Source organism: Grus americana, chromosome 2 (genome assembly GCF_028858705.1).
Source record: "Grus americana isolate bGruAme1 chromosome 2, bGruAme1.mat, whole genome shotgun sequence".
NCBI classification, from domain to species: Eukaryota; Metazoa; Chordata; class Aves; order Gruiformes; family Gruidae; genus Grus; species Grus americana.
The window spans coordinates 58,341,836-58,369,770 of record NC_072853.1 but is presented as its reverse complement, the minus strand read 5'-3'; the positions used below and the strand labels follow the sequence as shown (position 1 = coordinate 58,369,770).

Genomic DNA, 27,935 nt, shown 5'->3' with positions numbered 1-27,935 from the left:
AAGATGTGTGTATGTATGTATACATACATATGTAATAAAACCAAACATTACAAAATAAGTAGGCTAGGAGAAACTATTATTAAAACACACTTTGTGAATACATGCAAACCTGTAAGTCCTTTGGAGCATGTATCCTTGCTGTTCCAGCTCTTGCTCGGAGAGGAATACTTTTAATTACACTGCTAGGTCCCGGACTATCCACTTCTACATCAACTCTTGCCAAGAACTCATCTGCTGGACCCAAGGAATCTAGGAACAATTCCATGAGTAACAAAAGCAAGGAAGTCTGCTAGCAGCAAAGGCCATTCCTATGGATGCATATCTCACTTCAGCTACTGTCCAATCTTAACATATTAATGTTGTGGTGATATTAACAGAAACTCCCCCCATTACCCTGGCAACACTTTTTTTTTTCTTTTAAATAAAGTCTCACAGGATCTTACTTTTTTTATCTTTCTGTCAAATGTGGCTGACATTGCCCCTACAGCAAATGAAAAAAAAATGTTTTAACATACTAGTTAAACTAGTTGATATACATCCTGTTTCCTATTCACTATTTACTATTCAGGAAGCCAGAAAACCTCAGAGGTTTCTTCACATTTCTTATCTATTTTGCAACCAGTGCAATGTTTTCTGAAGCAATGATTTAATTCCCTCAGCAAAAGGAGTAAAACAAGTTCCACACATCTTGCAGTAGATAACCACTTTGTACAGCTTGATACTGAAGTATAAATACCCATGTTAATATCTAAAAGATTAACACATAGAAGTATTCCACCTCCTTCAGTTACTAAAACTGAATTCAATACCTGAAATATTAGGACATAAACCAAAGATGGAACATTTCATTTCAAATTTGCAGCCTGTTCCTGCAATTCTAACACAAGTATACATTAAAAGTCAAATTTGTTTTAGTTGAAATGAAAATCAAATTGCTATACCTGAAGAAGAAATTTGTTTCTTAGGTGCATGGAACAGAACCCAAACCATTAAAGCTTCAGGATCCTGAAAAAGAAATTGGTTGACTCATCTTAGGGGAGGGGGCAGGGGAGAGAATTACTGAAGAGAAAAAAAAAAAAATAAAACTAGCAACAAAACTCTACTGCTCAAGTAGCAGACTCCCCAAAAATCATTACTGTCAACACAGATACTCAGAACCGTCATTTCAGACAGCAAGTAACAGGAAGAATCAGTCAACTATAAACTACTCACTTGCCCATCATAGCTTGCATGTATCACATGATTGACAACTGATGGAGCTGCTATCTGAGAAACTGCATCCATTTGAAGTGATTGTTCATTAGAAGGATTAACTGGTTCCTTGGAAAACGTGAAACAACGCCAAGCTACTGCATTCTGTCAAAGAAATAAGAGATTTAATACCTTTAATACTTCATCGTCACTAACAATAATGCTGACAAAGCTAGAAATACAAGGCAAGTTCCGAATGATCTAAGTAGTTTGGAAAAAACAATCAAAGATTAGCCTGTAGTTTCAGTTGGTATGTGATAGTCCAGCAAACCCTCTAAAAATAGTCAGAAACCCTTCTGCAGTAAAAGGAGACAGGCTGGAACCAGTTAGGTTAAGCCTTCAAGAAGTTCAAGACCAAACCTCACTGGTCACCAAGATGACCTGATCTAACCTTAACATAAGGCCAGTTCTTGTTCCCCCACATAAGGAAACCAGACCAGCTCTTCCCACAGCACAAAACAGCAGCCAGCCTAGCCAAAAACCTGAAAACTGCATTGCCACAGAGATGCAGAGGAGCATACTGTAGCCTATAATACAGGCTATTATTGTCTAGTGGAAGACAAAGCAACTTGTTTTGTAGCAAGTTTAACATACTCTCTCTTCCTCTGCAGAGCCAGAGAGCAGGACTCGTCACTCTGACTAACCAAAGTTTTCTTGAGAATCTTACATCTCATGCCCAGGGTACGGTTCTTAATGACATATAACAGAGTGTTTTGGTATTAAAATTCAGTATCACAAGAAGCTAACTTTGACATACAGGAAGTTTACTGTACTTACGGCATTAATAATGAGTCTAATAGGCACAAAAGCATGGGTTTTGTTGATAAGTTTTAGTGGAAGAGCCTTCCAACTGCCAGAAGTCAAGTCACCAAAATCCAGATAATCTCTTTTTCCTGTTTCCACCTGGTTTTAAGACAAAGCAGAACTTACAAGGGAGGAAAACCTCCAAAACACACTACCATACAAAAGCACTGGGAAAGTAATGATGTTATTCACCTATTCCATCCTCTTAATGCTATACACACATACAATACACACCACCTACCAGGGGTAGGAGGAGTCTAAGAAATGCGTTTCCTGTGATATCAAAAGGAGTTACATCCAATTGGCTATCTCCCACATACTTTGCCTCAATCAATTAAGCCAGTCTTAGTGCACTATCTATCCACCAAAACCCAGTACACAACCAAACTACTTTGGCTAACTTAAAATAAGAAAAATAAATTTAAGCCATGATTATTGCTAGCAAGTAAGAAATGTCAGTTTTAGATAGTTAAAATGTCATTTTCGCAAGTTAAAAGTTAAGAAACTAAATAAGTAGTTTAATTTTTTGTTAGCATAAAGACACTTAAGTGTCATGATCTGCAGCAAAACACAGCTTTTATTTGGTCCTTTTTTCAATCTCAGGAATATAACAAGACATGCAGAGTTATAGCATAAGGATTCATTTTAATTTAAATACAAAGCAAGTTTGAATGAACTATACCATGAAGAAGGATGGATCTTGTCAAACTACATATTAAAAAATGCATTAAAAATTAAATTAAAGTTTGTAGCAGAAGCATTTTTTAAAAAAACCCTATATCCGTTCATGTGTATTCAACCAGAATATCATTATCATTTAAAACATATATTCAGCCCAAAGCAGGTTAACAGACCACCTTAAAATAAATAAATAAATTGTTAGCTGCGGTTAATGACTGAAAATTTTACTTTTATCAGCGACGTCACGGACTAGCATGTAATTTGTTCAATCACCTCCAAAAGTACCACCAAGCCCATTTCCTCCTGTCCATACTCTTAAACTTAGGACTACATAAAGCCAGATTTAATTCTTAATGTCACACTGACTCCCACCTGGTTGTTCTCCATGATAAGACACAAGGCAAAGTATTTTATACATCCACGTACGTTTAATTTTTAATTCGTCAAAAATAAGAAAATATTCTCTACAACCATAAGCAAGTTGAAAGTAATAAGAAACTAAGACAAAGCCTTCTTGATGTAAAAAAATAAAGAAATTCTTACAATTGGAAATAAATGCGCTTTCTTACATTTTAATGCCCAATGGTATCCAACATTGCAGATATTCAGATGTTTAAGATCTCATCCATTCTTTTAATTATGAAAGAATTTTGATTTATTTTTTTCAGAGAGTTGCATAATAATTCTTCATTGCCAGCTAGGTGCTTTTCCACAACTAAAACGTCCTAGATAGTTATACAAGCCTCTCATAAACATTCTCCTATATTCCCTCTCCACTTCAAACATAAGAAATCCCAAGTTCCTTTGAGGAACAACTTTGCATTCCTATTCTCTTCCAGTGTCGTTAAACTATTCATAAAATTCCAACAAAACAAAACACAAAAAAACCCCACAATAAGCAGCTACTTACTTCTAAATTAGGATTTTCAGCAACTGCTGTCAGAACTACCCTACTTGCCAAAGCTTCTGCCTGAACGATTGTCTCAGCATCTGCAGAAACTGGCCAAGATGACACATTGAGAATACACTGAAAGATCCCCGAATGACAAGGTAAGAAAAGTATTTTCAGATCATTTGTAGAATAGGATCCTACGATGGTTTTGTTCTTGAAAACCAGACACTGGTATTTCACAGGATCCATCTGAAAAACAAAATCTCTGTCATTTTCAACAGATCTCTTGCCAGAGGAGAGCTTCTTTCAAAATACCACATATATCTGGCACCACTGTTCAATACAGACATTTTGTATATGTTTTTAATCAATATTAATTATTGCATCTTCATATTCATGTCCCACTTCCATCTCACTCAACTGTAGGCATTTTCTTTTAAATTTAAAGAGTTAGATAAGTCAGCCTGAAAGTTGCTGGGGTTTCTTTCCAGCATCTAGTGAAAGATTAACACTGGGATTGTAGTATTCATTATAGCTGAAAATTATTTCATAAGTGAACCCCTGATTTTTGAGAAAGAACAGCAGTAAAATAAACAAAGCCAATTCTACTTGGTGCTTTCTGCCATCAAAGATGGGAGGAAGAGGTAAGGTGGAACAGTAATGGAAAGGTCGGTAGATGGAGGTCACCAGTAAATCCTAGTGCAGATGCCTTAAACTTTCTGTTGTGAACATACTCATAGATAATCTTCAGCAACAGACTGCAAGTCATACTCAGTGTATCTCAGAGTTAACTTGACTGAAAAAATGGTTTTCAATTACATTGTGCAGCAAACATTACATGTATTTATTTATTCATTGAAACAACTGCAAATGGGACTGTCAACTGTTAAGTAATTTCATGGAAAAAAAAAAATCACCCTCATAAGAGAATCTCAGGTTTGAAGAGCTGCATAAAAGCCCCACGATACTGAGTGACTAGAAAAATAGGTAAGAAATCTGAACTGTCATATATACATGTATATATAAACACATACAGATTTGTGGTTTGGTGGTTTTTAAAGAGGAAATGTTCAGAGAAAACGAAAGCAAAACCAGAAGTCATACTGCTGGAAAGACACATGCTACATTTGCTGGAAGAATATACTTAAGGAGGGATATGATCATGATTTTTAAGACTTACAAGCAGCAACGTTATATAAAGTGAATTACTGTCCATTATTTCTCAGTAATAAGGACCAAACAGAAACAGCAAGAACCAGATTTAAAAAGGGAAAAAAGCAGTAGTGCATAGAATCCACAACTGAACTGTGGACAACACTACACAATTTCAAAAGATTATCTAGTTAAAGAGCAGTCCACCAAAAACTACTAAGAGTGGAAATGAAGTCCAGCTCAGAAGTTCCCAAGCACCAAACTGCCAGAAGTTCAGAGTATACTATGCTGCTTCTGTTGTTACATTCTTCTCTACTAAGAATATTCATCAGTAAAGGAAATTACACTGATGGACCTTTAATCTAACTCATTGTCATGTTCTTGAGATCTTTTACCTCTGGAACTATTAGTATGATGACAAAAGTAGATAGAATTTAACAAAATTAAAGTGCAAGATGCCCAATCTGTGGCCTACAAGCTACATATAACGCACAGAACAACCCATGTAGCTTGAAGACTGCTCCAAATGTTTCTTTCTCTGTCACACAAGACTTCCTTACTTCAAGAAAAATGGGAGCAAACTGCACAAAATGTTTTAGCAGTAACAGTCCTCAGTGTGGATGGTTTCTTTTCGAGGCCTGACTTTTCTTGCATACAAAGTGGGAATGAATAAGCAGTAAATTCAAACCTACCACACTTTACACACGCAAAACAATTCTGCAAGTCAATCCCATCACGTGATGTTTACCTCTCTATGCCCACTTGTTGGAATAAGTCAGGTGGCCTGGCTGAAAGAGGGTAGCACTGCTTTTGTGCGTATTAACTATAAAATGGGAAAAAGTTACAAATCTGTACAGAGGGCTCTAATTTTACATATGACATCTGGTAAAATTACAGGATTATTCCTATAGCTTTATTAAAAAAAAAATCTCTTACCTTTTCCCCATTAACTGAAACACTGAGTATTCCAATGCTGACCTGCAACCACCGATCAGTTGGATTAAAAATGCTAAGAATCGTCTGTGATGCAATTCCCACACAACAGGCATTAGGAAACTTCAATTCTTCTGGTACTTTTACATGTCCTTTGGAAGAAAATATGTTCCTGTTAGTTCCATGTACCCAGAAACAAATCAGCACTCGGACTGCCACCATGTCAAGTTTATAAACTTATTTGATGAATGCTTCATTATGGCAAAGAAATGTTTGACTCCTACAGTTTTCATAAGAATGTTTTCCACAAGCTTGATACTCAGAATTTCAATCAATGGTTTCTAATTTGCATCTTATTTGGAGTTCTATTGTCATGAACAAAAATACTTTGAGAAATAGCACATCCCGTACAGACACTTACTCAAAAAGTGTATATATATATATACACACCTCATATAAAACACTCAGCATTCACAATTTCATCAGGACTAGCCCAACTCAGAAAATGTGAATATCAGTATTATAACGTCTTTAGAACATTTACACCAACCAAAAGGAAAATATTTTTACCGGAGTATAACTGTTACCTAAAAAAGGTGTTTAGGCATTTTTTTGCTACCGAAAATCCTGAGTACTCCTAGAGTAGATTTTTGCTGTAGAAATGCAGTCATCAAAAGTTACCACCAAATCAAAAAAATCCTGCTTCAAATATTTTACGTCCACGAAGTCCTTACTTCTAAAATATTCAAAATAACTCTTTCAGAGGAATTCCAATATTATAATGACAGCTCAAAACTCAAATGAAGAGTTCTCCAGCACACCCAGGATCAATCTTCATTACATCCAGAAACCCACTAATGTGTATTCTCATCAAATTAAAAGTTTGACTTCTCAGAGACACACATAATTACCTGAAGTAGTTTTAGTTACTTGTGCAACAAGCTTTATTTTAAAGCTACCCATTCTTATTCCCCTCCAAAAAATAAAATTTAGCACAAGGATGAAGGTGAAAATATAAACTAAGACTAGCATCACTGGAAATTAAGTTAAAAAAACTCAAGCTTACCAAAATTCAAATTTAGACTACATAGATATTAAGAGTTCAAAAACATGTGCAAAACCCTAGAAATTATGTATATTAAAAACAGGCAGAGAGTAAGACTGTTCAAATTTTACTTTTTTAAAATGCAGTAACAAGGTCAATGATTTAAAACAATCAATAAACAGAAAATAACCTATAAATTGTCACAAATTCAAACTTTCAACCCCACTAGCTTGTCATTTAATCTCAAGGAATTAGCCAGAAAAAATATATAGCAAAAAGCAACTAAAGAGATAATAGGTTAAAAAAAGTCTTTAAAATGAATCATCAATTTGCATTGCTTAGGTTTCGAGCTAAGTCAAGACACAGAGAAATAGCAGAAAGTACAGAAGGTACTTGGCAGCTTGTCTTTCCCCTTCATAACCAGAAAACAGCTTAAGCCCTCCACTCTCCTCATCAGATTTTTTGGCTTAACTGACTGCTAATACCAAGTTAGGCTGGAGGCAGAAATATCATCTACTTTCCACATAAAATACAACTGAATTTCCAGAGCATGACTTGTACTGTACGGACTGCAGCTAGGATTTCTTTTCCTCCTATGAAAGACAGTTCTAGATCCTTTAAACAAACACAAAACCACTGAGTGCTGAAGAAGAATGCTGAAATTCTTCTAGATTATGAAAACTTTCTTTTAAGACCATTAGGGGGACTATAAGAATACACATTGAATTCAGAGAATATAACTAAGGAAAATTAGTAATACTTTTTTTTTTTAAATAACAAAGCTTGCATAAACAATAACTGTGGTTACACCTAGTAGTCATCTTAATTTTATTTAGTAGAATATTAGCATCATGACTATCACCATTCTTGTCCACAGCTGTATTTTAAACACAGTCTAAAAAACACACTTACCAATACCAGGTGACTTTGGCAACTCCCACTCGCTTCTACCAGCTCCAAGAGGTTGTCCAGTACATGATTTTATATTTAAGATATTCTTGTTCCAGGAAGTAGAATGTGGATTACAAAGTGAAGCTGCACCCAAAGAGCCAGGACCAATATTTGGACCTAGAGGAATTCCTACCATAAGTGGATTCTCTGGGATACCAGAACAAGGAAGCCCTGCTGGAAGACCAAAACCTGCAGAGCTACAGCCATGAAACTGAGACAAAACTGTATTTCCGGTAGATGGTATATTTCCCAGATGCTGTTGTGCAAACGGCGTTGTTGCAAGAGAACGTCCTGTAAGCAGCGTGGGAATAGAAGATGAAATAGCTTGACTCACAGAGGTAGTGACATGGGATTTAAAGCTTGAAATAGGAACATAGGGTTCACCAGATGAGTTTTGATTGAATGGCATGTAAGTGCTTACTCCAGGATATACGGGTAACATATTCAAGGATGGCAATCCTTGTCTCTGTGCTTTGCTTGTTTGATCCTGCCACACTTCTTGTGCATCAACATTAACAGAAAGTGGCTGAAATATGCATAATTTACTTGGTAAAGCTGATTTAACATGATCTACCTCTTTATTATTTGCTGCTAAGTTTGAAGGAATAGATGCAAGCTGCTTTTCACTTTTTGGAAAGCCTTCTTTGGATAGTTCTTGACCCAGTACATCATCAAGTTTTCTTTGAAGACCTGCAAGTTCATTTTCTTCTGATTTCTGTTCAATACTAAGCAGTGCTTCTTTTCTGTTTCTTTGACATGAGTGGTCTTCTAGATTTCCATTTGTATGTTCCTGCAAAGGAGTTGGGCTGGCTCGAATTATTGTTGTGCTCAGTTCACTAGCATTTTCACCCTAGTAAACAATTATAATATGCACTATTACAAATTTTAGAAAAGCAAATAGGATACATAAAACAAGATAGACCTTAATACTGGTATTGCCATCCAATACAAATAATCAAGATCATCAAGTCTTGTCTGAAGTTTTGCTTTTGTAACATCTGTGGCTCTTCACTTTGAAAAAGAAAACCTGCAACTGCAACCTGTTTACTATCTAAAGTCACATTCTAGCTAGGTGTACTGGGTCTGGCTGGGATGGAGTTAATTTTCTTCATAGCATCCCCTATGGTGCTGTATTTTTAGATTTGTGACCAAAACAATGTTGATAAGCAGAGCAGTGCTTGCACAGTGTGAAGGCCTTCTCTGTTTCTCACCCACAAATCCCCCATCCTGCCCTATTGCCCTTCCAATTCTCTCCTCTATCCTGCTGTGGGGAGATGAGTGAGCAATGGGGGGGGAGCTCAGCCACCAGCTGGGGTCAACACACCACACTAGGCATTAACACCAGAAGAATGCTCTGCTCTCTGAAATTACCACCGACTAAAGAAGTTGCCATAGGGCCAAAACTGTTTGACTTCCTATGACTTTATAAAGCCATTCTGTGGGAAAGTAACTGTACTATTAAAAAAAAAACCCCAAAAACCCCCAAAAAAACCTCCCAAATGGAGCAGAATCTTAAGCTTGCTAACAGCTTCACAGACATTATTATTTTAAAAAACAGAGACCTGCAGTGAGTTGTCTTATTTATTGTGTTTGTATCCAATACCGGGAAGATTTTCACATTTAAAAATGCATGAATCAATCCCAAATAGCAGCATCCAAGTGCAGTATAGATTATTTCTCTATATAGTCTTTACGACTTTGAAAGCTGGAGAGGGACTGCTTACAAGGGCATGGAGTGATAGGACGAGGGGTAATGGCTTTAAAGAGAGTAGATTTAGATAGATGTTAGGAAGAAATTCTTTACTGTGAGAGTGGTAAGGCACTGGAACAGGTTGCCCAGAGAGGCTGTGGATGCCCCATCCCTGGAAGTGTTCAAGGCCAGGTTGGATGGGGCTTTGGGCAACGTGGTCTAGTGGAGGGTGTTCCTGCCCATGGCAGGGGGGGTTGGAACTAGATGATCTTTGAGGTCCCTTCCAACCTAAACCATTCTATGATTCTAAAAAAAATAAAAACCTGAATGGCCCTGGATTAAATCACTAATCAAAAAGGATTCATTTGAAATGCATGAAAATGCAATGACATTTGCATGTGCGCACTCACACAAAGAAATCATTCAAGCAGAGAGACCTTCCATTTCGGCAGGTACGCATGGTGTAGGTGGAATGAGCATACCTCACCCCCATTCTAAATTCCTCTTAGTCCCAGAGTCTGGGGTTTTTGTACTTAGAAATCAAAAGTAAGAGAAAAAGAAGTACAGATCGTAAATATGTATACACACAAATGTGTTTCAAGGAATCTCCTATTGGGTGAACTGACAAGAGCAGAAGTGACTACACTCTCTCATGCACTGTTCATAGCTACTAACAATAGCATTGGCACTAATCAGTGGAGGAGGATTGACCGTGGGAGAACCACCCTCACACAACCGGCATCACACTTGGCAGTCTTCACAATACAGTGGATGGAACTCAAACAGTAACATCTCTTCAAGACAGAGGGGCAAACTAGTATGCAGCCAGTTACATCAAAGCATCAAGAGCCATCCATTTGCATGAGATGACAAGAATCTAGAACCATATGCATTTAAAACGTGAAATAGACCCAAGAGTTGATGCTATGCCAGCACGGAGTACAAGCAAATACCCATTTAAATTTGCCCTTGAGTTCCTTCCTACAAGACTGTGATTCCCATCAGAAACATCAAGATGGAAAAGACCAGATATTCCCTGTGTAACTTGAGTAACTAGACCTAGAACAAAATGGGCCATAGGCCAGAAGACATGCTTCCTTCTTCTTGATGCTCTCAGCATGAAGGAACATTGCTGCTGGTTTTCCTATAGGAGGAAGAGAAAGCTTCACTAAGCTTTCACTAGCCACCTGTAGAAAATATAGAAGCTTAGCTATAAGAAAATTTATGTTAACCAGAAAGCTACTCAAGGCCTAGAAGGAAGACTTCCAAAGGGGGAAATGTAATCGTGGGATAGAGGCCGTAAGACAGAAACTATAGAATGATTAGCTTGGAATAATTAGTGTGTAACCAAGGTAATAGGTAATGAAACTAACTGACCATGGCAATGTACAATGCTGCTATGTTCCATGTACAGTCCCTACTCAACCAGACAATAGGTTTGAGAATATTAATCTTATGAAGTAAGTTGTTATGGAGAGGTGCCCCCACAGCAAGGATACCGTGCATGCCCGCAAGAAGAGGGTTATCCAGCGGACACAGGTGTGTGACCACTGACGACCACCAGAGACCCCTTGAGGGCCACCGACTCAAATCACTGAGCATGCATGACGAGGAGGAGAATATGTAAATGAATTCCAAGAAATTATTATCATAGGACTGCCTTTTCTGAGAAAAAATGATGAATATGTATGTTTTGATTCTATATAACCTGTGTGTTTGTAATCACCTGCATGCACGTTGGGTGGAGCTGATTCCCCATGCATCCAGTGCTGCAATAAAGCAAACCTAGGGTAACTCATGTCTGGTAAATTTCTTATACCCTTTTACATCACCAGTCCCAAAAAGCCTGACCCTCTGCAAATGAAAGAAAAAATGCATAGCAGACAGCATTTCTATTTCCTGTGTTAAAGAAATCAACAATCAATAAAGATATTACAAAATCAATGTAACCACTCAGTTACACAGATATGGATGCAATCAGAGAGGTTTTTCAGCTTTTGTTTGTTTTTTGAAGTTCTATCCACATTTACACACACTTTGGAAGGTGGGGAAGCATAAACAAACATTCCAGATTCCAAGAAACCCATGCATTTAGATAAAAGAATGCCAATTATCTTAATCAGCATAAGACTGCAAGCCTGAACAAAAGTTTCTGTCTTTGCTACAATTTGTACACTCTTTGCTAAAGCAGCAAGAACAATCAGAGTAACTGTCAGAGGTAGAAAATGATAGCTTCAGTCCTGAAAAAAACAAGCTAAAGCTAAAATACGTATTTATAAACATTTCTCCAGGAAAAAAAAAAAAATCCAAACAAAAAAACCCCAGGAAAAGTATTCTCCTAACAGCTGAAGCTGAGCAGAAAGGGAGCCTCAGGAGTGATGACAGCAGATATAGATCCTGCAGACTACTACTGGAATATTGCACTGCATTCCAAGAACAGAATGACTTAACAAGAAATTGAGGAAAAAATAAAGGGGAAAATACACCAAATCTAACTTTTTTCCAAAGTTAGTAGTTCTTTGAATGTTTTACTATGTTTACATTCATCAGAGTGTGTGCATTTAACAATCTATTTCAGACTTTAAATTTCTTAAACTCAGGAGTGGGGGAAAAGCAGAATACCTTTTCCCTATGCACAGCATGTCCTAAATTGTTCCAAAATCCTTAAGGCCCTTCTCATTTAGAATTATTTTGACCATTTAAGGGTTTGGGGGTGAAGGAGAGGTGTTGTTTTGTTTGTTTGTTTCAAAGAAAGGGAATTAATACATATTTACAGTTCAAGATTTTCTTACCCAGTATGTCTCCGGATTATGTATTGCAGCTGTGTTCCTAAGGGTACTGTCAGATGCAGATACATATGTTAATCTGCTCATGCTAGGACTTGAATAAACTGACTGAGGTAGTACACTCTCTTTGCAAGAAGATTCCTGATAATGTGACGTGCAAGTAAAGTCAGTTTCAGACCTGAAAAACAGATTTGAAGCATGTCAGTGTTAGAATATATTTCTAATGCTGCACACACACCCCCCCCCAAAAAAAAAAAAAAAAAAAAAAATCAATGTTACATATTAGCTATACTATTCTAAAAATCAACGTACTTAGCCATTCTGTTTAGTACAGTCAGTAGAAATGAGAAATCAGTTCTCAATTAACCTTTACAAGTTCTGGCTTTGATGTACATAAAACTAATTTTCATTAGATATGAATCTGTAAGGCAAAGTATCAGAGCTCCACAACTGAACTCAGAGGCTAAGGTCACAGAAACAACACAACAACTTATTAAAAGAAAAAAGGTGAATCAATATATTTGTATCTAACTAGATGGAAGAATGTCAAATGAAATCATTCAACATCCCAGGTGTCACGCATTAGTATTTCCTGTTCACTGCTGAGATTCTTGTCATTTCACACAACTGAAACACATGGGATCTCTCACCACTTTGTCAAACAAGAAGAGGTAACATGAAAACAACTGAAGTCACTGACAATTTTAACTGGAAATCCTAATATCTATACAACACAGTTGCAAAACTACACATAATTCTGCACATTTTAACTTCCGAGAAATTCCAGAGAGCCTGTAATTCTAATACCATGTACAACACACTAATTGTAGTGAAATATCAAACAGTGAACTTAAAAGTTAAGGCAAAGAAATCAGTTGCCTCTGGTTTTTATGAGAACGTATATAGCAACTGGCTACTGGCCATGTTTGTATGTTTAAGGCTACACAATCAACTTAGTTGTAATCTTATAGTTTATATAACACTTATTGTTATGGGAGCTCATTTAAAAAAATATTGCCCTTTCAGTTACTAAGAAAGCTTTAAATCTTAGACACAAGTTGCAGTTTCAAAATATGAAGTGGTCAAAAACAATACAAATATTTCTACCTATTCTCTCTCACAACAAGCAGTGGTATGAATCAGAGAACAAAACTGAGTGAAATACTTATGAGTATAAAAAAATCCCACATCTTTATTGGCCTATACAATGTCATGCTTTGTTATCACATAATTAACAGCATAACCTCCAACCAAATAGCTTTATTTGTAATACATGAATTACACTAGAACAACAATTAATAGATAAGGGATTTTATAGCTCCATCAACACGAAGTTTTAGTAGGTACCTCAGGTATATGACTACCTAACAGGCTGAATATTTTGTATTCTTGCATTACTGGATAATCCTAAGCATCCAGGATCTCTGTCTCACCAAGCCAGTGAGGAAAATAAAAGGTTAACAACTGCTTAAGACTGCTTCCCCATACACATAATAAAAGCAAACAGAAAACTTAGTCTAAGAATGAAGTCTTAGCCTAATAACAATCTTCTATGAACTGAGATCAAGGACAACATTCAAACTAAAACTTGATTCCTCAAAAAAATCCTCATGAAACATTAATAATTCTTATAATCTGCACCAAGACATTTACCCTGAAAATGCTGTTCCGGAAGTCTCACTAGGAGAAGAGTGGATCAGTGGTGAAGTTGAAGGTCTGAAGCTATACTGCTCATCCTCTAGAGGCTGCAAGTCACATTCAGGTAGAATGGGTTTATGCTCTGGTAAATAAACAGAATTTAATAACAGTATCTATTTAAGCACAGGAAACAAGTCTACTGTCAAGAAAAGTCTTTTCAACAACTGGTTACATTTATATAGGCTTACTTACCAGTACTATTCTGGGAAGTTGGGGAGAGCATCTCAAAAGTTACGTGTTTCGCACTCCCACCACACGCAGTACTGGCATCTTTGTTTGTCTTCTCTATTTTTGCATTTTGCTTCCTTTCATCACTGTTCAATTTCTGTGTAGGCTTTGCCTTTGTAGGACTTACTGAGACACATTTATGGGATTGGTTGGCAGGTATTAAATTGCTGAGTGACAGAGTGTTTCCTGTACTGCTTTCCACCAAATCATTACACAGTTCAGGAACAGCATTTGTCGCTTGATCTACTGTTTCTGTGCCTTCCTTGATACAACATCTACCAGTGAGATCGTTGGTCTGGTAAGCAAGAGGACTTCTCTGTGCTGCTTCCATTTTTGCTGCTGAAGGAATTCTACATGTATGTGCTTCATTTCCAGTAGGTGAGGTTTGGGTATCAAGCGTATCTGATCTAAGTTCAGCATTCAGTGACTGTAAATGTTTACTATTTAGTAAATCTGACATCTTTTCTGAATATTTAACATTATTTGCAGTTACATCTTCATGGCTGGGAACACCAGACAGACTAGAGAAATTCCAAATATTTTCTTCATTAAAATAATCCAGAAAACGCCTCTCTATTTCTTGCTGCTTGCTATGATTATTTATCAAGTCTTCTGCAAGAACATCCTTATTTTTATCTTTACTCAGTAAAAAGGTACCAGGCACAAGGTTCTGGACAGATGCTTCATGTTTCACAATACTCTCATATTCACTTTCATGTCCAATCTCATCTGTTTTTTTGAGGTATTTTTCCATATCAAATGCATCATTTTCCACATTGCTGGATAATACTTGATTAGCAGAGAGTTCCGTCTCTCTAACAATTCCAGGAAGGAAACATGTTCTTTTACCTTTATTAGAGAGTGCCATCATCATAGCAGCTAGCTGGGAAGGATCAGCACTGGAGGAAGCATTAGCAATAGCAGAGGCAATTGTGCTAATACTCAGGACAGAGTCAGAATGATTAGATAAGCCATCTTCAAACTTGTCTTTATGAATTCCATCCTACAACAAATCAAAATGAGTTAAGCACCAAATTAAGAAATTTTTGTTTAGTGTTTTGGGTTTTATGTATCGGTAGTTGGGTTTGTTTGTTGGGGTTTTTTTAAATTATTTTGCGTTTCCGTATATGGTAATATATTAATATTTCTAGCTGTCACATATTTAATTGACTATTAAGAAAGAATACTGCAATAGGCCTAATTCTCACTGTACTGATTATTTAAGTCTACCCCACAATTTTTTTTTAGAAGATTAAATAAAGATTACCTGCTAGGAAGCATCAGTTCCTTAAAACTTTTAAAATCCTAAAATGTTTTAATTCAGTTGGAAAAATTGGGAGTAAAATACCATCAGGAGCAAACACAGCAGAGAAGAAAGTACCATGACCAAATACACAGTATCTTCCCAATTTAAACCATCTGCCTCTCTACAAGGGGAAGACAAAACTATTTCTACAGTTTTCTCTACCACTCAAGTCTGATTTCTTCTTCAGTTTTCACATTGGCTATTGTTAGCAAAGGGCATGGAGTAAGTAGCCAGTCATGTCGAGACCACAATCTCTACACACATCTCAGATACACATACTTTCAGGAAGAAAAAACCCCTCTATCCTCCTGTATATATGCATGCATATAGATATAACATCCTCATAAAAAGACTGATGAGGTATGGAGCAGGTTAAGTGTACCATGACTAGACTCAGAACTGGGTGCTCAAAGGGTTGTGATCAGCAGCACAAAGTCCAGCAGGAGTCCAGCCACTTGCTAGTGGAGTACCCCAGGGATCAAGACTGGGGCTAGTACTGTTCAACACCTTCACTAATGACGTGGATGATGGGGCAGAGCACACCCTCAGCAAGTTTGCCCATAATGCAAAATTGAGGGGTACAGTTTATACCTCAGGAGAGTGAGCTGTCATTCAGAGGGACCTCAACAGGCTGGAAAAGCAGGCTGAGAAGTTCGAAGGGAAAAACCAAGACCAGCACCTGGATAACCCCAAGCACCCGTACAGGCTGCAGACCAATCAGCTGGAAAGCAGCCTGGCAGAAAAGGACTTGGGGGTCCTAGTAGACATGAAGCTGACCATGAACCACCAATGTGCTCTTGTGACAAAGGAGGCCAAACAGCATCCTAGGCCACGGTAAGAAAAGAGCTGCCAGCAGGCTTAGGGAAGCGATCCTTCCCCTCTACTCAGCACTCGTGTGACCACATCTGGAGTGCTGTGCCCAGTTATGGACTCCTCAGTACAAGAGAAGACATGAACATACTGGAGAGAGAGTCCAGTGAAGGGCCACAAAGATGAGTAAGAACTTGGAGTATCTGTCATATGAGGAGAGAGCTGAATTGCTCAGCCTCAAGACGACAAGGCTCAGGAAGAAATCATATCAATGTGTATAAATACCTGATGGGGAAAAGGAGAGGGACAGGGAAGGGTAAAGACGATGGACCCAGACACTTCTCTGAGGTATCCAGTGAAAAGAAAGGAAGCAACAGGCACAATTTTAAATACAGGAAATTCCATTTAAACACAAGGAAAAGACTTCTAATGTCAACATGATCAAACACTGGAACAGGTTGCCCAGAGAGCACCCAGAGAGACTATAGAGTCTCCATCCTCGGAGATATTCAAAATGTGACCAGACCTTGATCAATCTGCTCTATTTGACCTGGCTTTGAGCAAGAAGGGATAGACTAAATCTCCAGGACTATATTCTGACCTCAACCATTTTGTGATTTGTCTGTGTTTGAGAACATTTTAGTATCCATATCAGACTGAGGGTGACCTAAACTTATACAAATTGAGGGTAGGGTAGATTAGAATCTAGATATACATTATCGAAACCCCAAATTACTCATTTCGTATCTAGCACAATAGGAATAGAGATAAATAAGAAAGAAAAGCAATTATGGCAGTACATGGTCAGATGAGCAATCCTACCACTCCTTCTGCATTTAAGTCTGCAGCCTTCATCATTTGATCAGCTAAACAAAGTCAAACTTGCTAGCTACTGATTCCTTTCAACGACCATGTAGGAGAAGGGCTGTTTCTGTAACTGAATGGGTCTGTATGTGTTCTGCCTGATCAGAAAAAGAACACGACACATTAAGGCAGAGAAGGCAGGTGTCTAGGATTACCAAATTGAAAATATACCTTTCAAACTTAAAACACGTCAATATTTTTTAATTTTATCAAGTAAAAGACTTGATCCACATGCTAAAGACAAGTTGTTTCATTAAAATAGAAGGGGAAGACATAGCTGAAATTCAGAAACTTGATCACAGAACATCAGTAGCCTAGGAACCTCTGAAAAACTATGGGCTGACAGACCAAGCAACTCCAGAAGTGAAGTAGGGAGAAAAAGGAAAATGAGACTGTGATAGTAACACCTGACTCACTACAGGATCACGGCATTCTAATAAAACTAACCTAACAAACAATGACACCTGCTAGGATTCAAATGATCACTATAAAAAGCAATGAGCTGATACAAAAGTCCAAATTTAGCCATATTCAAAAATACAACAATAATTGGAGCTATCTGAATTTTGTTCAAGTTCATAGTTACACTTAATAGAAAAATCCAAGAGAAATACCTTTCCTTTACTTTTGGTAGCAGCTTCTATATTAATGCTTTTATGTATTCCAGCTGCAGTATCCATTCTATGCCACGCACCTTCACAGCTGGCGGAATTTGCATGTTCTTTTGTTTGTGCTTCTAAGTCATCTAAAAACAAAGAAAGAGAGAGGGAATTAATTTACAGCAAGTAAATTGTCTAAACAGCTGCATTCTTGGGATACACATGCTCCCTTAATGCTCTGTTAAAAAGAGCTGTTATAATGGCACAAATCCAAATAGTGCAAGCATCAATTGTTTCCTGTACGGTACCCAAAGTTTACACTCAAGTCACAAAATTAGCTGGCATTAAGAACACCATGCTCACAGTCTTCATATTTTATTTTCAGGTAGCTTATCATATTAGCATAAGCTAAAAAAACCCCCACTTTTAATGAAATAGTGTTTGCAAGATAATATCAACATAGACCAAACTCCAGTAGAAAACTAGAAGAGTTGAGTTAAATTTGAGTAAAGCCAATTTTCTTATGCTAAAGACAGGGTTTGACTGAGGTAGATAGCAGTGAACTGCTGATTTTGAAGGATTATGTTTAGGAGGAACAGGTGTGTTTCTTAAACCATCAAAACCACAAATAATCTTCTTGATTAGGACATCAAACTCAAACAAGGAGGTATTGTTCATATGAGATCTAGAGGCTACCATTTCAACAAATTAGTTCCTGCTTGAACAAAAAACATCCGGACTCCCTAGAACACCAAAACCAACTTTTACAGATGCACTGATCAGTGAGAAAACAAGTATGAAACAACAAACATTTTTGGTTTGGGCGTGGTTTTTTGTTTGGTTTTTGGTTGGTTTTGGAGGGGTGGGGGTGTTTTGTTTTGTTTGTTTGTTTTCTTTACTTCTGTTCTTATAGTAGATATTTGGGGTTAAGATACTGGTATTGCTGATAAAGATTATTATTGCCAGTACTACGGAAAATCAGATGGCAGTAACTATTAATATCTTGACCACAAAGTGACCCAAATACCTACTTTCTCTAGCATTTATAGAAACCCTCACATCAAAACAACTGCAGAGCAGATTAGGGTATTCTTCTATATCCTATTATACAATTCTACAGTTGTAACTATATTTTATAATATACTACATATTATAACTATAATTTAACTGAACAGAGGTCATGAACTGAATGAACTCCTGGTAATTTTTTTATAAAAATCCAGACTATTGTATAATGAATTTAAGCACAGTAACACTAGATTAAAAAAAAATAAAAATCATTAGAGACCCCTTAAAAATATTTACAAGGTCCCAGCATTAGGAAAATTACAATTGTAAAGCTGTTTAAGGAAGAAGGCTCCATAAAAGACTGATGGTTATTTTTCACCAATGCAAAAAAGTATTTAAGTCACTACACTGACTGTACAAGCAGGTTCACAAAGATTGATGTTGCCACAGTTCTATCAAGAACAGTAGAAATGCTTTAAAATGCACTCATCCTTTCCTAAATATATCTTAAGTTGATAGGCATATATATGCACCAAAACAATTGTGATCTTTACTCATAAAATTTTGGAGGCATCTCCTACATTACTACTTTAAATTAAGCAGATATCACGGGATTGTAACTTTTTTTTTTTAAAGATGGCAGGAAAAAATGTAGACTATGTTTTATGCACACACTGTCAGCTCAAGTATAGCCCAAATTGTACCCAAATTGTCTTCATTCTTTCCCTATATCCTCTATACCTATATGAGCAAACAGAGCAATTTTCCTGGGTTTTGTTTGGTTTTTGGCAAAATATGTATACAACTTTTTCAACAGGAAAACTCTGAATAGACTTCAATCATTACAAAACATTCTGGTAGTTATCCAGTATCTGGAAATGCTTAAATATCCAAGACAATTTAGGGTTGTACTTGGTATTAGAATGTTCTCTCTTGTAAGTGTTTAGGTTCTGTGTTTTTCTGGGGGAAGGGGGTGTGGGGAAAGTGCTTACGGCAAAAAAGATATTTGGGGAATGACAATTGAAAACTAGAGTCTTTCTATCACCGATTACTCTTAACAGTCTTTAATAGCTACATACAAGTAATTCTTAATTACCATTATAACCACTGTCTAAGGCTGACCCTCTGTTCTATAATTACCTGGAAACACCTCAGACAATTGCAGAATCTCTTGGCCCGTGTCACCTCCTGATGAATCAGATTGCCTTAGCAAAGCAACAGGTTGCCTTTTCTTTGGAGATGTAATATAGTAACCAAAAGATGGCTATAATAAAAAAAAAAAAATTATCCCGGAATGCAGCATGAGTAAATGTAATCATTAATAAATAGGTTCAGTGGGCTTGCAAAGCAGTTTCAGCCACAGTGCCTCACCAGTTGGTGTTTGGCTCCCTTACCACTAAGAAATAACATATGCCTCCTAGCATTACGAATGCCTAATCGAAATATATATACTTCCAATACAGACATAAAATAAACTAACAACTTATTTATACCAGTTAGACAAAAGGAAGTATATATGCTCTCATCATCTCCGCCTGGACGCACACTTTGCCGCTCAGCCTCCGAACACACCAGGACAGAACATACCAACTCTACCAATTCACCAGGACAGACTGAATGACACAAGCATATCTGACTTCTTCCTCCCGCTGTACACAGTTTGTCACTTTTTTTTTTTTTGGTCTGCAACACAGATGAGATACTGTCTACCAACAGCAGGTAAGAGAAGAGACAGGTATCAGATAGATGGAAGAAGCATACAGAAATATGTTAGTAAGTTAGTCTAGATGCTACATTCTTACTGAGGTTGGGCATTCGCCTAGATAGCACATCAACTATCAACAGCCATTCAAAGACACTCTCACTGTTCAAATACCCATCTGAGCAGCATTTTATTCAACTACTATGTGGATCATTTGCTTGGACCTCCAACGTGCACCCTGTATATGGTGTACTTTTCTCTCTAATCCTACACATAATTCCTGGCCAACAGGTGAAGATCAAGATTTATCAATAACACCAGCCAGCCCTTCACACCAGAAATTTCAAGTGGCAAACAAAAGCAAATCCAGACCTGTCACGCATAGAAAATTTCCTTCTCAAGTGAACTTAGGAAAGTAGTTCTCAGAAAGAATTAGTTACAATATAAAAAAACCCAAAAGTACTGCTAGCTGTTGTTGTTGTTATCCTTTCCTTGTGTCTTAATATTAAGATACATACCCGTTTCACATCACTGCCTCCACCTAGACAACCAAGAGCTTCAGATCTCTGACCAAAGAACTCGCCCAAAGACAAACGTAAATAACTGGCATCTTTATCAAGATCAGAAGTTCTCAGCAGAATGCAACTATTGGCAGATTTCCATGAAGTATCTGCTAATTCAGATGCATTTAGAATGTCTACTTTTTCCACCTGCAGACAAAGAGATTTCAGAAGTTGTAACTTGCAAATGAATTGCAGAACTATTCTGTTTACACTGAGATAATTAGTTACCTGCACAAGTTTGTGTGCTTTCTCAAATTCTTCCTGGTCTTGTGCAATCATAGCTGCTGCTTCAGCTTAAAACCAAGAAGAACACGTATTAAAACAAGGTATTAGTTATTAAGTGCTGTCATTACTATTTTGCATCATTAAACTAAATTTTGAGGGACAGATATTGCAGTATTTAATTCTACATCTGAGACAATCTGGGACACGGTAGGAGTTATTCCGTCCTGTTATGGTGAGAAAAGTTCACATGAAATTTGTTTTAAAAGAGTACTCCCTGGATCTTTAGGAGCCTAAGTAAAAACCAGGATTTAGCTACCTTAGTGGTGAATAAAAAAAGTCTCTTAGGGCCTTAACCCCAAACCAAACAATAACTTTTCATAGGTTATGCTAGCCGTACTAGCTAGAATTGAGCATCATATGGCTACTTCCAAACAAACTTTTACTACATTTGGTTTTGAAAATTCATCAAGGTGGTACCTGTGAATTAGAGCAAAAGAAACAGATGGGTTTGTACCAGTTCACGCAACACCTGAGCAAATTAACAGGCTAAATAAATCAATGTTTCTTTTAAATGCAAATGCTTGTATTATTTTCACAATTACCATTTACAGCACAATGAACACTTAAAGTCTCTTCACCAAAATTATGTGAAAAACTGCTGATCAAGAGATATTGCTCTACCACCTTATTTCAATGTATCATTAAGCCCACCAAAACTTATAAAACATGTAGCCTTGTACACACAGTAACCCTAGTCATAGAGAACACAGGGCAAATGGAGGAATAAATCAAGAATGGACACAAACTTGTAAACTGAATACAGCTGTTGTCCATAAAATTACTGACAGAAAGTTGCAATACATAATCTGAGGAAAGAAACAATGTTGGAATACACCTTTATTGACCAATCCAACTGCACTTCCTAAAGGCAATCTAGCACTATCAATGACACATTGTTATATCCAGCTGAACTCGAAGTCAGTATCAGTTCTTCCTTAATCCTCTGTATAAGCCATATAGCGCTCTGAAGACTTCCTGAAGCACCAAACCGTCAAGTGAGCAATCCTGCACTATTCTATCCAAGAATACACTGTGTGCACAGTTTGCTGATGGAGATGAGACTCAGAAGCATCAGATGTAACATTTCCTCTCTGTCCCTACAAATAAAGTCTCTCAGCTGTCAAGCATCACAATTTAGCATTGCAGACAGACAGGCAAACTGGCAGCCAGAAAAATGCTAACCACATTGAATATGTAAGTGCTTGTCATCTACCATGTGAACAGGTAAACCAATCAGTTCAAAAGCAGAATTCCTTTAAAAACACGAGATGGAAAAAAGCTAAACAGCCTTGGAAAAATTTACAACAGTCAAATATTCTAATCACTTGACAACCCGAGTCTGAGATGCAGGAAAGTGTCTGAAATATCCTGGCATTTGAAAAATAACAGAGGAGCTCTGCTTTACTGACACAGTAGATACGCAAGTTTCTACCAAATTGGGTCATATTTGCTTGTTCCAGCAGAAAACCACTACGGTGTTGAAAAACATTATTTCAACCAATCATCAACCCTGTTTGATCACTCATTCAAAATAAACAATTCTAGACAGCAACATATATGGCATTCTCTTTGGAAGAAAGAGGAACCTTGAGTGGACCATGGACATCTTTAGAATACATTAGCCCATCCATATGTCAACTTTAGGAACTAGAGGAGACTAGAAGAACTACTGTTGCCTGCATTGTTTGAATCTGTCTAGTAAAACAGATGACCACATGACGTTTTGGTACTAAGGAATTGATTTGTCTGCAGTACTATGTGCATATTATCCAAGTCTGTATGACAAACACAGAATCTCACAAAGATCAGCCTGAGATAGCTTAAGGAAAATAAACAACTTTAAGTTACCAGAGGTTCAAAAAGTCTGGAATTCGTTAGAAGATGAGAGTCCAGTAAAGCCCCTCAATAAGCTCCAACGTTTTTCAGTACCAATACCATTTTTCAGCATCATGATATTCCCAAGGGGTTCGCAAAAAAAAAAAAAAAAAAAATCACCAGCTAGTGAATTCAGAAGCTCTTTTCACATTCTAGTTATTTTGTAGTAATTTCTTGTACACAATTATTTCCTGTCTTATAACCATCATGCGATACAGAATGACTACTGTTTCCTCTTCTTGAAAGAAAGGCTAACAGTAATTGAAATCCAAAGGAAAAATTATGGAAACGACAGGTACAGGAGGTACTTTTGCTCATACAATAGGTACCAGTGACACACGTTGGAATGCTTTTTGAAACAAAACAAAAGACTCTTCATGGGAAGAGTAGGAAACATGGAGAGAAGATATCAACTATAACTAATGATAATATCATTATAGGCTACCATCAACATCAGCTTTCAAATAATTTGTAGTATCTAAAGCCTGGAGGTTTTGCAACACCAAATACTGATTTGTTGAAGTGGGAAAAGAAAAAAAAAAAGGAAGAAAGTTTACTTAACACTATTACAGATAACAGCAGCTAACTAAAAATGAAAAAGATTACATACATCCAGTAATGAACTCCTCATTTATTTTATCATCTTCAGGCAGATTTAAATCTTGTTCTTCATCAAATGAAGTATAATATGCAAGATCAGTCACCCATTTGCCCTCTTCATTTTGATAGACAATGCTGTGTGGTAAATCACCTGAAAGATATATCAAATGCTACACTGTTGATTAAAATAAAAAGGAATATGGCAAAGTCACTTAAGTTCAGATTAAGGAGTTAAAAAAAAAAAAAACCAAACCATAGCTCAAGTTGCTGCAACTAGTTGCTTAAACTAGTTTCACCATCAAATAAACAACAGTTAAGCGCAATACACAATAGCCAGTATTTTCTACAACAAAAACAAGTCAAAGTTTATTCATGCTACATTGGTCTTTATTACCAATTTGCACAACTAAAGAAAAACGTATAGCTTACAATTTTATTTCTTTTTCCATGCAACAGAGTCTGGTCACAATTGTATAGATGGGTTATACCTAAAGCAACCTACCTTTGTCTGTGGTAGCTAAACTGATGTTCTCACAGCTGTCTGCAGTGGGAGACAGGTAAGTATCAGCAAGACCAACTTCACGTTCAGTTGCATCTGTCTGAGGTGCATTTGCACTAAGAAAAACTTTAGGAGTGGTGTACTGTCCCAAAAATCCTCTTGCTGTGTGTAGTACTTCTGCATCAGAAGCAGCAGCCTGACACACAGAGGACTGTATTTCTTGCTTTGGAAGGACATCCAAGACATCAGCGTTACGGCTGTCCGTGCACTGAAGATACAATGAATCTAACCGCAATTCAGCAGCACTGCAGGAATCTACAACATCTCCAGTAGTCATGGAATTCTTAGAAAACAATAATAATTTTTAAAGTGTCAGAAGTACAGTTGTTAACCGTTTGTGCTAATAGTTCTAGGTACTAAACAGTCCAAGTTAACTATGTTTGAAAAATATAACTCAGAGCAAAGTGGTGTTATTAATTTTTTGTAAAGAAAGTTTGGGTTGTTAGTTCAATCTCTAACAAGTTCTCAAATGCACTGCTATCTTCTACTACAGTCTTACTTTATATGATAAACAAAAATTTAAATGACAATTTCATACCAGTTGCTGTACTGCTCTGGTGGGCATTTCTCTTTGCGCAGGACATCCAGTTATCCCTTGATTTTGTGAATCTTCATCACTAGCATTTCCAGAGTCTACTCCTGTCACAGCCTGGTAAGCGTCAGGAACCTGAAAGTTTTCCTTTTAAAAAAAATAAATTAAGATTTAAGTTACACTAGAACAGGTATACCAAAGGAAAGAAAAAATTAACACTACAGTTGTCTTTACTAGACATTTTTCTTTAACATTGTGAAAACATTATTGTACTTTGTTCATTCACATGCCACTGCCAGAGGCATCTCTAGCTGCTAGCACCACCACCAAGGACAATAGTTCCTAGCTATGCCAATCAACGCATCTGCCTCCAAGAGCATACACAGCAAGAAGATGGAGGATTTCTTCTTATCCCTACTACATCCTTTCATTCCCTTTAACAAGGGCACCATGCTACTCCTCTTCCCATTCTGTCTGACCCACTGCTGGATTAGGACTCCAAATCCAACTCAGTACCTATTGTACCTACCCCACTCCCTATCTACAATGGCATCATCTTACACAAGTAGAGAAGACCTGAAGTCAGAGACCAGAACTGTATTATTCTCACTCTTAAAGCAACCACCTATCCCTTTCTTCACGTACAGCCGTAGATCAACAACTGGCAGCCTACGCAGACTGCTTTTACAGAATTAACATATCACTTCCCACAGCTTGGAAACTCTGATGTCAGCTGGGAAATTTCTGAAATTTCAGAAGCTACAGCTCATTTAATTGTTTAAATCAATCATACTTTCCTATTCTGGTCAAGCATGCAACTGCCAGGATCACATCCATCGTTGCAAAGCCAAGAAAACGGAAAGGCACTTAATCCCTGCCACTCTGTCATGCAGCTAACTGCTGCCTAAACATAAACCACAAGCCAACCAGTTGCTGTTCTGCGCTTATCTTTCACACACTGACCACTTATTTAAGAGATTTATTTACTCTCCTGGAAAAACAAATCTCTATGATACTATACACTTAAAGCCTTGGAGATTGCTATCCAAGATAATAAACCAGTGATCAAAACAATTTTATAAACTAGTTGTATGACAGAAAATAAGTGTCAGCATGTTACCTCGATAGTTACAGAAAGAAAAAAATAAAACAATCTTTCACCAGTTCAATTTCTTTTCAACAAGTTTAATCAATGTCTTAAAATTCCATTCTGGTCTTTGAATTTTGTTGCAGTTAAAACAGTAACTCTAATAAAGAATAGCAACAAGTTAAACTACTGAAAGTAGTCTTGTCACAGAACCATCAGATTAAAATTAAGCAATTTCTACACAGACAATAGGCCCATCTCTTGGATCTTACAAGCAAGATCAAAAGATGGCCTTAGCTCCAGTTCAGCTGACCAGCTTGCTGGGACTGGAAGGGACAAGTTAAAGCAAGCATTTTATGAGTATTAGCTTTCTTATGGAGATTTATCTTTCACCAAAAATTCTTTGCAGAGACTGGTAATCATTAAAATCATGCCATCACAAGACAATGTTATCAGTAGAGGCTTCTGCTTAGTTACCAATGATATAATTTCCCTTAGTGGGCTTGAGAGGATCCCAAATGCTCATCTACAAACATCTTACCATCTCTGACACTAAAAACCACCACTAGGAAGCTGAGAGGAGAAGCAAGTTGTATAAGAAACTTTCATACCTTAAAGCATTCAAAAGAATGCCTCAAAGGTACAAGAACTTCAGACCAGCATAAACAATCCAAAACTTAAAGCATTTTTTTATTTTTACTTTTGTAATGAGGATTAAGAAATGTAGTATTAAGTAGTCCAGCAGAAAAAGTCCATCTTCAGGAAATACTACTGATGCGGTATTAGTTATTACAGGATTTCTCTGAGGACAAGTCTCCATCATCCCACAGAAGGGACAGAAATCCAGTCCTAGGAGTTTGGGGGTTGTTTGGGTTGTTTTGTTTCGTTTTCCCCCTTTGCAAGATCAAGTAACAGAATTGACTGCACAAAGTTCCCTACCAGAGCTGCTTATCAGGACAAAGAAGAAGGCTATGCACAGGACAAGGAGGAGCATGAGGAACAGGATTAGAGAGGCATGGAAAACCTGAATGGAGACTTGCTTTACTGCAAGCCCTCCTGACTAATGCCTCTTGGGACAGCCAGCTACTTACCTAATGCCACCTTATGTCATAAACAGCAAGACCCTCTGGAACAAGCAGATGAATCAGCTGCTAGCTCTGCACTACAAGGAAGAGGAAAATAAATACAAAAATAGCTACCTAGCTTCTTCCTCTTTTTTTTTTTCTTCCCCCAAGGAAAACCTTGCAGAGGGAACAGAAAAAAATCAGACGCTCACTCAAACTGCTTTGTTTCTAGTTTAGAGCTGTATTTGCTATCTTTAAGTTTAAAAAGAATCTTTTGCTGTACAAACTTCCTGTTGGACAGTATTTGGGTTCTTCAGGAAAGAAATAAAGCCTAGTTCACCCTGGCAGACAACTGTTGAGGATGCTACCACGTTTAAGGGCCACTGGGCATGCTGAGCTTTGAACTCTACTTTAAACCTACTTGAAATAAGCCATTTTCAGAAAGCTTCAGCGCTGTACAGCATTCTGCGAGTTTCTGTATGTCAGTGTCTCCTCTTGTCATTTCTGGTTGTATCAGCTGCTCAAAATAGGCTTCTAGTTTGTTATCAAAGAACTCTTCATCATCAATATCATCGTCTATTGAAACAGAAGAAAATATAATATTCACCTTTCACAGACATTTTATATCACCTAACATATTATCAAAGCAGCTCCATAATATTTAATACATTGAGTCTCACAATATATTCACACAGTCAGAGCAGAATTATCCTGGTTTTCCCTTAAACTAATTGGGTCATTGAAACACGTAATTGTCTTACTCCATGACTAGTGATATACAGCAAAACAAGATGATTATAAGCTAGCATGTTAACTCCCAGGCTATCAAGTGATTCATCTCCCTTCACTGATCTATACACCACCACATTCCAACTAGCAAATCGTACACATACTTATAAATTAAAATATATGTAACATTTCTCAAACTCCACAGAAAGTGACTGAAGCATAGCTCTATATTTCCATGGCA

At 37.2% G+C, this 27,935-nt stretch overlaps 1 protein-coding gene across 1 annotated transcript in view; it reads right to left on the bottom strand.

Moving 5' to 3' along the window:
* CEP192 (centrosomal protein 192) overlaps window positions 1-27,935 on the bottom strand; it is a 94,686-nt gene that overhangs the window by 40,612 nt on the left and 26,139 nt on the right. The window contains exons 17-34 of the mRNA XM_054814184.1: window positions 27,387-27,541; window positions 24,821-24,961; window positions 24,226-24,565; window positions 23,734-23,874; window positions 21,192-21,256; window positions 20,919-21,110; window positions 19,839-19,962; window positions 17,706-17,836; window positions 14,076-15,114; window positions 13,839-13,965; window positions 12,192-12,363; window positions 7,671-8,559; window positions 5,717-5,865; window positions 3,647-3,877; window positions 2,029-2,154; window positions 1,213-1,356; window positions 942-1,005; window positions 110-249 (exon numbers count right to left, since the gene is read on the bottom strand). Of these exons, the coding sequence (XP_054670159.1) occupies window positions 110-249; window positions 942-1,005; window positions 1,213-1,356; window positions 2,029-2,154; window positions 3,647-3,877; window positions 5,717-5,865; window positions 7,671-8,559; window positions 12,192-12,363; window positions 13,839-13,965; window positions 14,076-15,114; window positions 17,706-17,836; window positions 19,839-19,962; window positions 20,919-21,110; window positions 21,192-21,256; window positions 23,734-23,874; window positions 24,226-24,565; window positions 24,821-24,961; window positions 27,387-27,541 (4,370 nt within the window). The remainder of the gene's footprint in view (window positions 1-109; window positions 250-941; window positions 1,006-1,212; window positions 1,357-2,028; window positions 2,155-3,646; window positions 3,878-5,716; window positions 5,866-7,670; window positions 8,560-12,191; window positions 12,364-13,838; window positions 13,966-14,075; window positions 15,115-17,705; window positions 17,837-19,838; window positions 19,963-20,918; window positions 21,111-21,191; window positions 21,257-23,733; window positions 23,875-24,225; window positions 24,566-24,820; window positions 24,962-27,386; window positions 27,542-27,935) is intronic.